A 16,953-nucleotide genomic window follows, 5' to 3' on the forward strand; every position below is an offset into this window, starting at 1 on the left:
CTCCTTCAAGGCTTCCTTTATGAATGCCCCCATCAAGGCCACTTCATTGTTTGGCCCAAAGGTTAATGATACTCTGGCAAGGTACGAACAAGATGGTAAGACCCTGCCTGCCGTTGGTGTCCGACACTCCACCTTTCTACTCCAGATATCAGAGGAGCAAGAAGATGTGGCACAGAAAATCACAGGGTTTTTTCCTTGATGCATGTGCCATGTTCTCCCCTAAGGGCAGAGGGGGGAAACTCTAATGGAAGATGCCCCTTTTGGGGCTGGGGAGGTCTGCAAAACCGGGGTTCCAGAGATTCTTTCTCTGGGCAACCCTACCAGCACTTCTGAAGCGTTGCCTGACTGCTCACCTCTGGAAGCGGTCGGGGGTCATTTTTCCTTGTACCTCACTGCCTGATGAACCATAACCACCAATTCTTGGGTACAACGGATAATATCCAGAGGCTAAGGCATTCCCTTCCATCTCTGTCCCACTTCATCCAGAAATTTACCTGACGTCTCACCCAGTCAAAGGGAAGCAGCAGCACATGAAATCCGAAAGCTGCTACAAAAAAGAGTCATCCAAACAGTCCTCCCAGACCAGATAGGATCCATTTTTTACTCAAGATTCTTTTTAGTGCCAAAAAAGACAGGGTACTGGAGACCAATTCTCGATCTCAGCACACTAAACAAATTTGTAAAAACAGAGAAATTCCTGATGGTCATGGTTCAGTCTATCCTTACTGTTTTGGAGGAAGAAGATTGGATGTGCTCTATAGATCTTCAAGATGCATATTACCATATAAAAGTGGACAAGCGCTCAAGAAGATACCTCCGCTTCTGCACTGGAGCCAGACACTACTAATTTTGAGCACTGGCCTTCGGTCTCTCTACAGCCCCCAGAGTGTTCACCAAATGCATGGCAGTGGTTATCGCTCACCTGTGACTTCAAGGATTCCAGTCATTTCCATACCTAGATGATGCCCCCACCAAGCGTCTACTGGAGGAAGCCCTGGATTACACTCTTCTCACAGCTCAGTATCTGGGAATCCCTATAAACAGGGCGAAGTCCAACACGACCCTGGCACAATCTTTAGAATTCATCGTAGTTCTGTTGGACATGAGGAATTAAACAGCATCTCTTCCGGATCGCAGACTTCAAAGAATAAGACAACAGGTTCAGCCGCTAATCTGTCACCACAAATCTTCTGCTCGGTCTATACTCCAACTCTTGGGGTCGATGGCAGCCTCAATCACTATTGTTCCTCTGGCCAGATTCCACATGAGACTTCTTCAGTGGCTGCTTCTCACTCAGTGGAAACCTCTACAATATCCTCTGTCTTTTCAGATAAGTGTAACTCAGAGATGCAAGCAAGATTTGCTCTGGTGGACATCTCAAAATCCCCAACAATGGTCTCGCCCCTTCAGCCCCCATCAGCCAAAAGCCACGGTGACCACAGACGCCTCCCTGATTGGGTGGGGGCTATGTCAGGGAAACTCCGTCCAAGGCACCTGGTCGGAGACAGACTCATTTGCCTGTCAGTGTCCTGGAACTGAGGGCGATGCTATTAGCATTGCAAGCATTTCACTCAATCCTTCCGTCAGGGACTATTGCAATCCAGTCAGACAACATGTCAGTCAACTGGTACATCAGCAAGCAAGGGGGCTCCAGATCTTAACCGTTATGCCAAGAGGCCATGAGAATAATGCAATGGGCGATAGCTTCCAACCGTTTTCTAATTGCAATGCACATTCCCGCGAGCGCCAACGTGATAGCGGACAAATTGAGTAGGTGCATTCTGCAACCTCACGAGTGTTCCCTCAATCCTTTGATAGCAGCAAAAATTTTCAACCGCTGGGGCCAGCCTTGCTGCAATCTATTTTCGTCCCCAATCAACTACAAGTGCAGCAACTACTTTGCCCTGATCCCCCCTCGGGGACAGTCACTGAGAGATGCTCTAGTTCACCCTTGGCCCTCGGGTCTGCTTTATGCTTACCCCTCCCCCTACCCCTCCTTTCCCAATTTTTGAAGAAAGCATGGCAGTTGAAGAGCAAAGTAATCCTCATTGCTCCATATTGGCTTCGACAAGTTTGGTTCCCTTTCCTCTGGCCTCACCTGCTACTTCATGGATTTTCAATCCAACTCCGACATTGATCTCCCATCCGCAGCGTCTGACCCACCCCAATCTAACAAACCTGAAGCTGACAGCTTGGTTTCTCCACTTACAATGATTGCCAGGCAGGATAACCTCTCCTCCCCGCTGTGCAATATTCTTATTGTATCTTATACGTCATCCACCAGGCTAACCTGTCTCAGCAAATGGAAAACATTTACGTTATGGGCAGCGAACAAACAATTGGACCCCTTGTCAGTCCCATTTTTGGTGGTATTAGATTATTTATCAGATCTCTTTCAATTTAGGGTATCAGCCTCTACTGTCCATGTTCATTTAGCTGCCATTTCTAATTTCCACATTGGCTTCCAGGACTCTTCACTCATGTCACACAGACTCTGTAAGACTTTCTTGAAGGGCATTTTTCACCTAAAACCTCCCTTTAGAGAACCAGTACAACCTTGGGACTTGGCTTTGGTTTTGCAAGCCCTAATATTACCCCTCCTTTGAACCTGCATATTCATGTGATTTAAAGGACCACTCTTGGAAAAACTTGTTTTTGGTTGCTATCACATCGGCCAAACCTCTGTCAAAACTTCAAACATCCGTACCTTATGTTCCATAAGGATAGAGTCTCACTGAGAACTAATTCCTCCTTTTTACTGAAAGTGGTGTCAGAGCAATCTATCAACCAGTCTATTGACCTCCCAGTATTTGTTTCTAATCATTTTAACAAGGGAGAGTATTGCCTGCACTCCCTAGATGTTCACATGCAAATCTGTTTTTATTTGGACAGAACAAAATCTACCCGTGTATCAGACCAATTATTTCTGGCTTTTTCTGGACCAAGACTAGGTTGTCCTGTTTCTAAAGTTACATTAGCATCATGGTTGAGAAATTGCATTACCTTCATCTACAACAAGAACATCATCACCTTGCCTCACAAAGTGAAAGCCCATTCTACAAGGTCAATGGCAACTTCAGCAGCTTTCCATGCTAGGGCTTCCCTCATTGACATTTGCTCAGCTGTGACTTGGGCCAACCCCGATACCTTTATTCTTCATTACAAATTGGATTTGGCCTCCAGAGGAAGAGCTTCTTTTGGTTCCATTGTGCTCAGGAATGTCTTTCCATGAGGGCAGCCCAGGGATATAGGTAGCTGGGGACTCTGTCCCATCAGTAAGGAATAAACGAAGATTAACAACATCAGATAAAGAAGTTATGTCTTACCACAACATTCCATCTGTGTTGTTGATCTTCGTTCATTCATTATTCCCCACCCTCCATCCCCCTCGGAGGTTCCTGGTGGATTTCATATGGTCCTTCTTCCATTCTTGTAGGTCTGTTATGACCAGAGGTAGCCTCTACATTTGTCTATCAACTTGCAAACTCGATCTGAGATAATAGGGAGCAGAGCATTGTGGGTAGGATTTTGGCTCGAGAGATTTTGGCTGACGTGAGCTTGGTGTAAGTCCGGCTCAGTTCTGAGGTCGGAACCGATAACCCATCAGTAATGAATGAACAAAGATCAACAACACAGATGGAACGTTATGGTAAGACATAACTTCTTTTTATTGCTGAACCAATTTTTATGTGGATACATAATTTATTGCTATTACTTTTATTTAAGTTTCATTAATTTTGTATCCTGAAAAGGTTTTAAACTGTCTCAATATGTTCCACAGCACTGTAATTTCCCTTTCTGGTTTTGTCAGGTATGAAATAGAGCCAGCTTTTCTTGACTACCATACCAATTATAGCCTTAAATTTCTGAGTCCCTTATTTTCTTTGCCAGTGGTTCTAAATATAACAAAGTAGAGAGAAGACACCCCTGCCTGGTTCTTCTGCTCAAGCAGAGATTATCAGAGAGGATGCTACCCACTTTAATTTTCGCCTCCAATCCTTCATATATCCTCCTAATCATCCTTATAATTGTTATCAGGGAATGCAAATGCTTCCATTGCTCTCCTCATAAAATTCCAGCTGACTGTGTCAAATGCTTTCTCTAATTCAAGACCCACCAGCAACAGTGGGATTTTCTTATACTCTGCTTCCCTCTGGATCAGCACTGTTCTTTTTGTGTTGTCATATGTTTGCCTTCGCTCCACAAAACCACATTGATCCATATCTGTCAATTTTGGCATCACTTTTGCCATTCTTTTAACCATTATAGGCATAAACATTTTGTAATCATGATTTAATATTGAAATGGGCCTATATGAAGCTGGATCTGTTGGATTGTTACCCTCTTTAGGTATTACAGTTGCTACCACTTTCTTCCAGGATGTTGGCATTTTTCCTCCTCTTAAAATACTGTTAAACAAAGCCTTCCAGATCTTTATCACTTTTCTCCCTCCTAGCTTCCAAACTTCCACAGGATCCTTTGTTATTTATTTTATTTTACATTTGTTAACCAGGATGGTCCGACTGGATACAGGTCCATTTTCAGCAGAGGCCCGGGGAGGAAAGCTTCCTTGATATAGGCTCCTTAGCCTTGGTGACGGCCCTTTCTACTTTCTGTTGCCTGAGTCTTTTTGCTAAAAGTTTTGGTGCTCTAGAGTTATTATCAAAACACAGTTGCTTAACAGCAGTCTTTCTAAATTCATGCATATTGTTGAGGTAATCCCTTATTTTTTGTTTCTTGTTCTGTGAGATTCTCTGTATTGTGCAGTACTTTAAATTTGTCAGTCCCTCTAAAGAATTCTTGTTACTTCTTAACAATATTTCCCTTTATTTTATTTCCACCCTGTTGTTAAATTCCACTTTAATTTTTATTCCACTCCCTAGCTATATTTTCAGAAGAAGTTTCTATCTTCTCCAATAACTCCAGAATAATTTCCACCCATTACCTGTTCCTTAAATTCCCCTCTTTTCCACAAATAGGTGGGAAAGTGCTAGTGTCTCATTTTTATTTCATTAACTTGTGTTTTTATTTTAGTTATTATTGGTGCATGATTTGAAATAGTTACTGGGTGGGTATCAATACCTTCAATTAAATGCACATACTCCTGTGAAATGTAAATTCTGTCTAGCCTAGCCTGGTTTTTATATCTTGGGGAAAAATATGTAAATTCACCCTGAATTCCTGGTACTGAATTCACATTTTCCATGACAAATATGTTCATAAATTTCTTTAAAACAATACTGTTATATTTCCCTCTCTGTGCCCCCAAGACACATTTTCACTGTTGCAAATCAAATTCCAATGCCCACCTATAAGTAGTATTCTTTGTTGAAAGCTGTTTTTTTCTCCAAAGGATTTCTGGACCTCCATTATAGCAGTTTTTGGTGGAATATAAATACATGCCAGTGTAATCCTCCTCCCTTGCCAGTAGCCCTTTAGTAATACAAATCTACCATTATTGTCTTTTTTTCCTATTCTGTTACTGTTGGAGCTCCTCTTGCAATTAATATAAATACAACTCTTTTCCTATGCCTCAGGTATTCTACTGAATAACTATCCTGAAAAACCTTTCTTTATCAAATTCACATGTTTAGTTCTTCCCAAGTGTGTCTCCTGTAGCATAGCTGTCTGCATTCTACATTTTAATATAGTTAACTACTCTTTCTTTTTTGTAGTTGTCTGTGAGAGCATTACTGTTTAAATACATTGTAGATGTTTAAATATATTACAGAAAGAACCATATTTTTGAGAGATTATTATTCCCTCATTTTTATGTATAACAGCATTTTTGTTAAATGTATAGTTCCAGCTGTTGTGTTACATGCATGCACTGTTTGACAGGTTAATCTTTTATACAATTGTTTCTTGTCATCTCCATTTGAGCCTATGTTACATCTTGCAGAACTTTTTTGTTTTATTAAAAACCCTCAAATAAAAATACACGCACATCTCCAGTACCCCCTTAAAACCTACTAACTTGATAAAAACACACTAAACTATGTACATCTTCAAATGTTGAAACCCCCCCCCCCCATAGGAACAAAAGTTCCAAACTGACAGCCACACACACACAGACTCAAGCTAAACAGTAAGAAAGATTATCCATGCCAAGACACATGGTGGAGCCTGTGATTCTATTAAGTGCTGTCTAGTTTTGCCTTATCTTTATAGCTCTCCCAGCTGGGAAAACACTTTAATGCTTTCAGAAAACATTTTCTCCAAGCCATTTCACTTTATCAGATAGTCTGTTAGTGACATAGGAGCCAGATACAGGGCTGCTTACTAGAAAAAGACTTTATAATATTCAATATTCTTTTTCATTGACTTGCTTTCTGTTAAAACTTACTATGTAAAGCTAATAGCCTTTACCCAGTCATTCCCCTATGCAAGAATGCACACACTAAGTTTTCTTTTGTCATGCTCTTTCAACCAGATCTTTTTTTTAACATTGCAATGCCTACATTTCTTAAAACTGAACAAGGGGAGAGAGAGAGAAGAAGAAGGGATAAAGAAACAAAAAGAATAAACAGAAGCACCTATTTGCATTAGTATCCCTATTACACTTAAAAATAACTGAAAACATTTACTTTATAACAGGTAGAGAAAGTCATGCACCACTTAAAATGTTAAGAAAAAAGGTGTTTTACTTAACAGATAACTCTCTCCCACCTCTTCGCCTCTCCTAAGTATTTTTTCCAAACATTAATGACTTGAAGTAGGGCATATGCTGTAGAGTCCCCTACAATGTTTAACAAAGTCCAAACAAGTCCAATATTTCCAGATTTTATTTTTCTGGCCTGTTTCACCAAGATAATTATTTCTTTGTAATCCTACGTGTCATTTTCCGAGTTACTGATTTTAGTCTCCAAATGTTAATGACATGACATAGGGCATATGCTTTAGAGTCCCCTTCAAGTTTAACAATGTCCAAGAAAGTCCAACATTTCCAGAATTTCTTGTTCGTTTCCTGTTTATCTCCATTTCCCAAAGCATGTATCTGCTTCATCTCCAGTGCACTCTCGATTCTTCTAGTCAACTCCTGTGCTTTTTCCATCTCTCAAGCATTTTCTGTTGAAATACTTGGAAAGGTTTCACTGGCGCAGTCTCTCTGTTGTCTTTATTACCAGAAGAACAAGAAGCAGAATCTCCTTCTGAAAATATCGGACTTTCCTGGTAAACAAAGATAAATAAATAAATAACTAAATGTCTACAGTCACAGTCTCAATGTCCAAAGTAGTCTCATCCTACTTCCATGGACCACTTGGCAAGCAACCTGACCAGGTGCTACTATGCTACCAGCATATGAGGCAGTTATCCAGCATATAAATTAATTACTGTACCTTGGACTAGCTAGCAGTAGGACACATCACAGTACCTCCATTGCCTGTGTAAAATCTTCATCATGAATTGCTTCCCAGCTTGCTTATTAAAACATTCTTTTTTTTATAACTGATTTACAAACTGTGCTAAAGTCCACAGAGAAATGAAAAGCTCTTTATGTGTTCCAGATCTGGACTGTATCATCAGCTTTTCTGCTTGTTTAAAGCGGGCCTGTCCCGTTTTATTATGAGTTCTTGTTTCCTTAAGTGCAGTCCTCTGACATGCTTTTGCTTATACAGTAAATCTAGTCCTCTGTACCATGCACAGCATTGATTGGAACAGCAGTTGTTTTACTGATTGTTGTTGTTGTTGTGTCTTTCGGCTTTTCCTTTCGGCTTTTCCTGGTTAGGGGTTGCCACAGCGGAACTCCGGTCCGCTAATGATTGGCAGTAGATTTTTATGTGCCGAGTTGCCAGCCCTGACACACAACCTTCAACGAAGGTACGCCCATTCACGCATGTCTCTAGCTGAGAATCGAACGGGACAACGTCTTACTGTCAGGCGACAGCGCTACCGCAGCACCACCATCGCAGTTACTTTTACTGATATGTGGCAAAATATTTACTGACTTCAGCATCTTATTTTTCAGCCTTTAGATGATGGTCGGACAGTCATCATTCTGAATGCACTATTTTAAATACAGATACAGCTTTATTAGATATTAAAGACTGATATGATATTCTTCATCCTAGTAAGTAACATGTTGTAAACATAGATAAATTCAGATACTGATGACTGTCTTTTCCTTCTCTCTTATATGCCATGTCACATGGAATATTATACTGGTACATCCGTAGTGACAAGTTATCACCTTGACTTGGTCTAGTCTCAGCTTGGTAATGTTTTGCTTTGGCTCCCAAAGAATCATGTTTTCCTCCTTAAATTGTCCCTGAATAGCTCATACATGCATTTGATGATGACTGCTGTGCCACACTGCATTTTCCTAACTGCTGTTCCTATTAATTGTTGAGCATTCTTTAACAAAAAGCTCTGTAAACTTTTATTGAAGACACGTCTACAGAACTGACTTTACCCTTCAATGACAAGACCATAGGGGTAGTATGGGTATCTGTCCACAACTTTTGTCCCCCCCCCAGTCACTGGCTTTTGATGCATCCAGTGAAGGCAATGGATGCTCCCACGTAATCTTCCTGTGCTGAAGCTAGCAAGGGATATCTCTGGCTGACATCAGCTTTAACAAAAATAATGTTTTTATGCAGATTTTTGTTTAAAAATTGGTAAATTAAATTCAGAATAATGTGGGAAGCATCATGGCACTATAAGTTTCACATTTTCTGACACAAGACTATAAATTCTCTTCTGTTCAGGGACATTTTAAGAGGAGTTGATAGTGTATTTTTGCAACTCTTTTTCTTTCACTGTCAGTTTTTAATAATCACTTTACAATTTTCTCATTTTCTTATAAAAAGAGTACAGTGCAACTGAAGTAGAAAAAGTGTTCAAAATGCTTACTATTTAACAGCATTATTATAGTGCTTTAATATTTGGTGTATGGTTGTGCATATTTTAAACATTAGAAGCCATAAGTTAAAATTTAAAAGTAATTAAACATGTTTTAAACAAGTTACTTGTAGGGTGTGGGTGACCTAGGTAACTTTAGTGGCTACCCTATTGCTGAACAAAATTTGATTTCTCAGGCATCATTTGCCCAAGGCTCAAGATGCCAAGGACAAGAGTATCTCCAGAGAAACTTATTGCTGGTGAGATGTGCCAGTAGTGATGCCCTTTTGTGGGTAATTTCCCCCTTCTTCGAGTTGATATATACAGAATACATATATGTATATGTATATATATATATATATATATATATATATATATATATATATATATATGTATGTATATGGGTCCCCTTCAAAACATCTAAAACCCATAGCATCTAATTTCATAACATTGAGACCAGAACATCTAAAACCCATAACATTGAATTTCATAACATCTAACAGTACAAATCCCATGAAAATAACATCCCCTCCACATATAATGTATAATGACACCAAACTACCAAACACACTTTTTACCACATTTCTGCAGGGGGGCTTGATACAGTGGGGTTAGGAAATTATCTTTTACCCACTGTAGTGCAATCTTGGAGATGGTATATTTAATTTACGAGGGATGTGGGGGGTGCAGGGGGGCTTGCCCTTCTGCAGAAACATAGTAAAAAGTGTGTTTGGTAGTTTAGTGTTGTTATATGTGGAGGGGATGTTATTTTCTTGTGATTTGTAGTGTTAAATGTTATGAAATTAGATGTTATGAAATTAGGACCTATATATATATATATATATATATATATATATATATATATATATATATATATATATATATATATACAGGCCCGTTTCGGTTTACCAAAGTTTCAAAACTTCGAACATCAGAAGTCCGAGACTGTATCATTTTCCTCACTGTAATACGATCTTGCTGTTGGTATATTTAATTAGCAGGGGATGCGTGGGGTGCAGGGGACTTGCCCCCTTGCAAAAAACGTAAAAAAAGATATGTTTTTATTTTTTTATTTTAGTTTTGAAGTTTCAAAACTTTGATCATATGATCTCAGCTGTATGATGCTTGATGTTTTGAAACTTTGGTAATCCAATAGGGATATATATGTATATATAGATAGATAGGTATAGATATATATATACATCACATGCACACACACAAATTCAGGGGAGCTTGCTGTCCACATCAGGGGTGCAGGGAGGGGCCTGGAACCTCTGCAAAAAAAAAAAAAAAACACTTAAAATATGTTTTTTATGCATTTTTGTGGGGGCAGAGTTTGGGAATTTGCAGATTCCATTCGGGTTTCATCTTCAAAGACTCAGTGGAAATTACTTTAACACAGGAAATTGTTTACTTTTGCAGTTACTGTATTCACACAGTACAGCTTATTTAAATATTGTTCTTGTTTAACAACTTAGCCTGTAAAGGGGTGTTAAATGCCAGTGATGGTTTATTCCTCCTTTTATGATGAAGTTGCATGAATAAACTACCTGTAGTTCATGATTTGGAATGACACATCATTCTGTTGTAGTCCTGACTTGTTTATTTTGTGCATTTGTTGTTTTGAAATTTTGCAGGTTTGCCTTCAGATTAGCATTGCATTTTACTGAATTGCATCAAGTGTACCTCTTTTGTGATGTCAGATAGATGACCTGTCTTACAACATGTAGACTAAGGTAGCTTATGTAACAGACCTGATTTATAATGTAGGCAAGTCATCCTTAACTGCATGGGTATAAATGTACTTTGATCACTTTAAGGTTAAATTTCAGTAAACAATCTAAATGCACAGTGTATTATAGCACAGGGCACTTGTTCTGTGTTCTGTTTTTGTCATATACAATGGACCTAATAGAAATACAACTTCCCTTTGTCATGGAGTACATATGGATAAGGTCTTGTTGAATGACTGGACTGCAGTGTCGGAGCTACAATAAAAGAATAGTGCTGTGCTGGCTGGCCTACAGGAACAGTGGCAAGGACAACAGTAGTGTTCTGGGTTTGGATGTAAGAACAGAAAGTCTTAGGGGTGTTAAGGGAGAACTAAGGTAGGCAGCCAGCTACAGTGACTCTGTCTGGGTGAAAGGGGAGATGCTCATTTTTCGAGGACTGTCTCATAGGCTTAGGCTTGGGGGAAAATGTTTACTTCCTCATTCAGATGATGTAATATAGTCCTTCTACTGCAGGAGTATGCTTTCATTAATTTCATATCACTGTATGGGTTGGCACAGGTTGGCAGTCTCAAAGAAGAAGAATATAGCACAGCCACTTAACTTAGCTGAAGGACTTCCTAAACCTTGATTCATCACTCATACCTGCCTTCTGCATCTCTGCTTGTTTCAGTAATGATGGTGTCACGTTTGTTGGGGAAGAGGTTAATCCCACCACCTCCATATTCAGCCAGAGAATCAGAGCCAAAATTGTGACCTCCCCCACCAAAAAAAAGGCTACAGGTAAATCCAATGAGCTAGGTGGAACTTAGATCCCTCACAGAGACTTGATACAAAAATAGGGTGAGTGAAAGAAAGGGAGTGAGTCTCCATTCCTTTTAAAGACCAGTTATGAATTAAAAGTCTGCAACATTTATATACTCTGTTTTTTTCCTTGAATCTTTGAAAATTCTGACATGGAACACAAAAATGTAATACTGTACTATATTGTACTATGCAATCTTTCATTGACTAAGTCAGTGCTTTATTTATAATTGAACAAGTGGAAGTTAATTGCTTTAACTTTTTAAATAGGTCCAGGCTACTGTAGTGGGTCTTCTCGCTGCTGTCGCTGCTGTAATCCTGGGATCGTTGTCAAAAGGATACCTAGACTTTAGTCAAGCAGCAGTGCTGTGTGCAAGCAGTGTGACAACAGCCTTCATAGCAGCACTTTCATTAGGTGAGTCATTGCTTTAATCTTAGTTTACAAGGCCATGACAACTGGTAGTGTTAAACTAAGTGGTATAGCTTATGTAGTGAGTTGTTGCAGCTATTTTGATATACACACATATAAATATGTATATGTATACACTTACAAATGTTTTTACTTCACAGATTATCTGCAGGAAAATCTGTTTATGCAAAGCAAAGAGATAATGCATGTGCTCATTTTAATTGGATTGTGAGCCTTCCAAGGAAATGCTCATTATAGGTCTACACAGCTGTTTATATTATAGCAATAACCCACGCCTGGGTGTGGGTAATGCTGGATTTACCCACGGTTGGCGTGGTTTGGTCATGAGGGCGAAGCCCGAGTGACCAAACAAAGCTAACCGTGGGTAAATCCAGCATTACCCACACCCAGAAGTGGTTATTGTTATATAATGACATTATTTAAGAAAAAAAATAATTACTTTTCTTAAATAATGGCATTGTATAATGCCTCCTTGCTGCCCTTCCGCAGCTGTCTGGTATTCTGCAGCAGTTCTGATGTACTGTGCATGCGTATGCCTATGCAGTACATCAGAGCTGTGGGCAAAAGCAACGGAGAAAGCAAGATCTCCGTTGCTTTTTACAAACTGTTTTGCTATGTTAAATGGGTTTAACATAGCGAGACAGCTTTAAAAAAAGCAATGGAGTCTCCGTTGCTTTTTTTAAAGCTGTCTCGCCATGTTAAACCCATTTAACATAGCGAGACAGTTTTGAAAAAAGCAATGGAGAAAGCAAGATCTCCGTTGCTTTTTACAAACTGTCTCACTATGTTAAACGAGTTTAACATAGCGAGACAGCTTTAAAAAAAGCAATGGAGAATCTCCATTGCTTTTTTTTAAAGCTGTCTCGCTAGGTTAAACCCATTTAACATAGCGAGACAGTTTTGAAAAAAAGCAGTGGAAAAAGCAAGATCTCCAATGCTTTTTAAAGTGTTTCGGTATCTTAAATGGGTTTAACATAGCGAGACAGCTTTTAAAAAAATCAACGGAGATACTCCGTTGCTTTTTTTAAAAGCTGTCTCGCTATGTTAAACTCGTTTAACATAGTGAGACAGGTTATAAACAGCAACGGAGATCTTGCGTTCTCCGTTGCTGTAAAAAAAAAAAAAAAAAAAGAGTTATACTAATGGAAAAAGTCTGGGAGACCGGACCTTTTTCCATTACTATAACTCTGGTTTACAACGTGCACGCTGACCAATCAGCGTGTACGTTTTGGAATATTAATGGGGGGGGGGGTCATGCTATAATGATAATTATTAACAACTAATTAATCAAGTAAGCTTCCAAGACCCTGGGCAAAATTACATTAGTTAGCTAAAATAAAATTCATTTGATATATACAAATCATATTACAGTTACTATCAAAGATCTAAAACATTCAAAATAAACTTACTGAATAAAAATATATGAACAGATTGAACAAGAAATCTTAGCTCATTGAAGAAAAATGTACTGTAAACATGCTTGATCTGACACAGAAATGAACTTTGTCTTTTTAAGATATATTTATGATACAAAAGGCTTCATTTAATCCAGTTGGTTGCAGTAAGTTCAGTAAGAACATTTGGAGTATTTCCTTCTGTTCAGTTTTATTTAACCTCTTACCACCCGATTTCAGTGGTGGTGCACATTCCTACCTCATGAATTTTAAAGCAAACACACCCCAATCCATTGTTTTAAAAGTGAGCATTCAAGGGTAATCATTCTAATCAGTTTGTACATTTTGTGTACCTTGACCCGGATTCATAGAAAAGCTGCACAGTATTCAGCACACCCTTGCACCTAAAATAGTAATGTGAAGAGTGGTGCAGGCTAATGATGTTGTCTTTTCCATCTGGATTCAACAGTGGGTTATTGGATCTGACTTGAATCCAAGACTGGCCACATTCCACAGACTTCAACCCATCAAGTTTCACCTCCTCTTCCCATAGTCCCCTGCTCCTCAGGACTACCTCAGATCTTGTTTGCTGCTCTTCCTGGATAGCAGCATGGTCAGTTTCTCCTGCTAAGGTGTATCCTTTGCTAGCATTTAGCTTAGTTCTTTCCTAGGTCCTCTACCCTGTTTTTGTATAGCTTTGGTTAGATATGTGGTGTTGTGTTTAGGTTTTTAGGTTAGGGTTCTGCTGTTAATGGGCTTTTTCTGCCTACTGAGTATATGTATGGTTAGTGGTTTAGGTTTTTTGTTGTGTGCTTTTTTTAGTGACACAGCCCTGGTTTTCTTCTTGTTGTTGTGGTGCATTGCTTTTTTGTACATTTGGAATGGGTAAGGGTTTGGGTATAGTTGGCTAGGCTTAAAATGGCCCACAAGGGCAGTTAGCCTAGTACTAATCTATGAAACTATAAGGGCTTCAAGAAATGTGTAGAGTGCGGGCAAAAACTCTTCTCCCAGGATGCACACAAGTGAAGTGTCAATTATTCAGAGGCTTCCCATTTGGATTCCCCTTGCTCTATTTGCAAGGATTTCGGCACACATACCATTAACGAGAAGAAGACCAAGCTGGTTCTATAAGGGCTCCTTCCAGCTGGTGATTCCTCTTTGGCCTCCACCAGCAAGGAGGAGAAGTTTGATGGGGTCACAAGAGATCCAATGACTGCCGTAAAGCTGCTAAGAGGGACTGAGAGTGTTCAACTCCCTCTTCTTCTAATCCTTCATCATATCCAAAGGTCCAAGACCATCTACCCCTCTGACAGCTTTGGCTGCATTGTCTGCTCCAACACTTTGGAGCCTGTTACCTTCACAGCAAGTTGTAGGGAAGATTTTGTCCCATTTCATCAGTGTACCAAGCCCCTTCTGGTCTAAGGGTAATGTATATCTCTCCATTTACTCATTTGGGTGTCATCACCAGAGTCATCTTTGTCTCTACCCAGGATCAGAGTTTCTGTGGTTCTTATCTGGTCATCAGTGCCCCCTTCCAGCAGACAAGTCTTCAAGCCTCTTTCAGTAGCTTCATCAGCTTGGTCGTCCTGGTCACTTGGGAGTTTATGACCCACGGAGTTGAAACAGTTGGTGCAGTCCTTTATACAGGCATAGATGTAATTAGGACTCATCCTCTCAGTTTCAGGCCTTCAACCTGTTGTTATGACTACATTACACTGCTTTCATCCCTTAGGTCTATCTGCTGTGATGTTTTTGGAGTTGGCTGCCTTTCCTCCCTTAGGTCAATTTTGGTGCAAACCTATACTCTGGTTTCCTCAACTCTGGCTGGGTCTGAGCCAAGTGGAAGCCAGAGCCAAGGTATCAATGTGTGGGTATGCAGGTCATGTTTGATGATCCTTGTTTTGGGGTCATCCATCCCACTTGGGACCTCTGCACTGGACAGTTCTGCTCAAGTCTCAGCACTGTAGTGGGCTGGAGAAGCCTCTGGGTCTGGTGCATTCTTGAGGTATTCATATCCTAGTTCCGCCGGCTCTGAGGTGCATACTCCAGCTTCTGCCTTTGATGTTGTGAAAAGGATGTTCTCCTGCCAGGAGAAGGAGTGGTCAGTTACGGCCGGTTCCCCCCCCTTCGACATCTGCTGTGTGGACACAGTTCTAACTGTTCTGGGACAACTCACCCTGGGTGGTCGCCAGTCTGCCCTTCCTTTAGGGCCCCCCCTACCCTCTTCCACCCCTCCATTCTCCAGGTTGGGAAGATTTAGGCAAGAGGCAGTGCAAGAGGAAGTGCCTGATCTCTCCAGAAGACTCCCTCACTGATGATACCGACCACAAGGAAGGTGAAAGGTCCCCAAAATCTCGACTCGAGGGCACCTCTTTTGTCTTTCTTTTGGAGCAGCTTTGCCAGCATGGGAGGGAAGTGCCTGGACTCTCCAGAAGAGTCCCTCACTGATGATACCGACCTCAAGGAAGGTGAAAGGTCCCCAAAATCTCGACTCGAGGGCACCTCTTTTGTCCTTCTTTTGGAGCTGCTTTGCCAGCATGGAAGGATGGACCACTGAATCTCCATCTCCTGAGGAGTCCGCTGTTTGGGATGATTTTGGTGTGGGCCATCCATATCCTGCATAGATTCACCCTCTCCTTTAGATGCTCTTATTGACCTGGTGTCCTAGAGGGCATGGAAGGAGCCTGATATGGTAGAACTGATCCCTAAGAAGCCAGACCAGATTCTTGACCCCCCCCCCCAAAAGGACCAATAACACTGGAGTAAGGATCCAGTTGTGGATGCTGTCATGGTGGCAGCAGTCATTAAAAGGATATCTTGGAAGACAGTTCCTTGGTTCATTCCCCAACTAGAGAATCTCGGGCATTGGACTGACTAGGGAAGCGTTCTTGCACCTCAGCCACCTTTGCACTGAGGGCTTTGAATTATCTAGCTCATTTGACCAGACTTCAGCATGACATTCTGCCAGAAGTGTCAAGAGTAATTAAGGCTCAGCAGACTCTGGAGTTTCAGAAGACTTTAAAGACACAGATGTTCAGTTTGCAATCTATTTCTAGCGTGTCCATGTGTCAGCTGTCTAATACGTTTGATGGCATGCTCCAAGCCACTGGCACTGGCATTGACTTTGTCGCTACATGAGTGAGGCTGTGTAATTTTGCAGACTACTTCAAGCCATCCTTTATTAATATCCCCTTTGATGTCTCCTCTCTTTTGGGGCCCAAGGTTAAAGACACATTGACCAGAAATGAGCAGGATGAGAAGATGCCGTCTGCCATGGGAGTGCATTTTGCTATCCCTCAATGGACCTTTTCTAGGAATCAGAAGGGGATAATCTCTCTTTTTTAATAAAGCATAGCACTCATTCCAGGAATCGCCTTCTGATGGTTCCCCTGTAGCAGTGGGGTAACCACAACAAACATCATCTCTGCAGTGGTGGTGGTCCAGAGAATCAGGGTTTTTGCCAAGGTTTTTCCAGGAGGCCCTTTCAACAACCCTGAAGAGTTGCCTGACTGTCTGTCTGTCTCTGGAGACAGTTGGGACCGTTTTGGCTGTACACCCAAAAGCTTGGGAGGCCATCACCTCTGACACATGGGTGTCGAGAGTCATATCTAGAGGCTATGCAGTTCCACTTTTGGATACCCCAAATTTAAATTCCAAACATCTCCCAGAACACCACCCAGAGAAAGGTTGTGGCCATTCAAATCCAAAAGTTGTTAAAAAAATTGAGTCATCCAAGAGGTCCCATCAGACCAAT

General features: G+C 40.7%; 1 protein-coding gene across 3 annotated transcripts in view; it reads left to right on the top strand.

Annotated features, from left to right (window-relative positions):
* SLC41A3 (solute carrier family 41 member 3) overlaps nucleotides 1-16,953 on the top strand; it is a 1,429,505-nt gene that overhangs the window by 1,037,717 nt on the left and 374,835 nt on the right. For all 3 annotated transcript variants that reach the window (XM_044078408.1, XM_044078407.1, XM_044078409.1), the window contains one exon: nucleotides 11,646-11,790. In XM_044078408.1, coding sequence (XP_043934343.1) covers nucleotides 11,646-11,790 — 145 coding nt within the window. The remainder of the gene's footprint in view (nucleotides 1-11,645; nucleotides 11,791-16,953) is intronic.

The sequence above is a fragment of the Protopterus annectens genome, chromosome 7.part0 (genome assembly GCF_019279795.1).
Source record: "Protopterus annectens isolate FY-2018-M chromosome 7.part0, PAN1.0, whole genome shotgun sequence".
In the NCBI taxonomy this organism is placed as follows: domain Eukaryota; kingdom Metazoa; phylum Chordata; order Ceratodontiformes; family Protopteridae; genus Protopterus; species Protopterus annectens.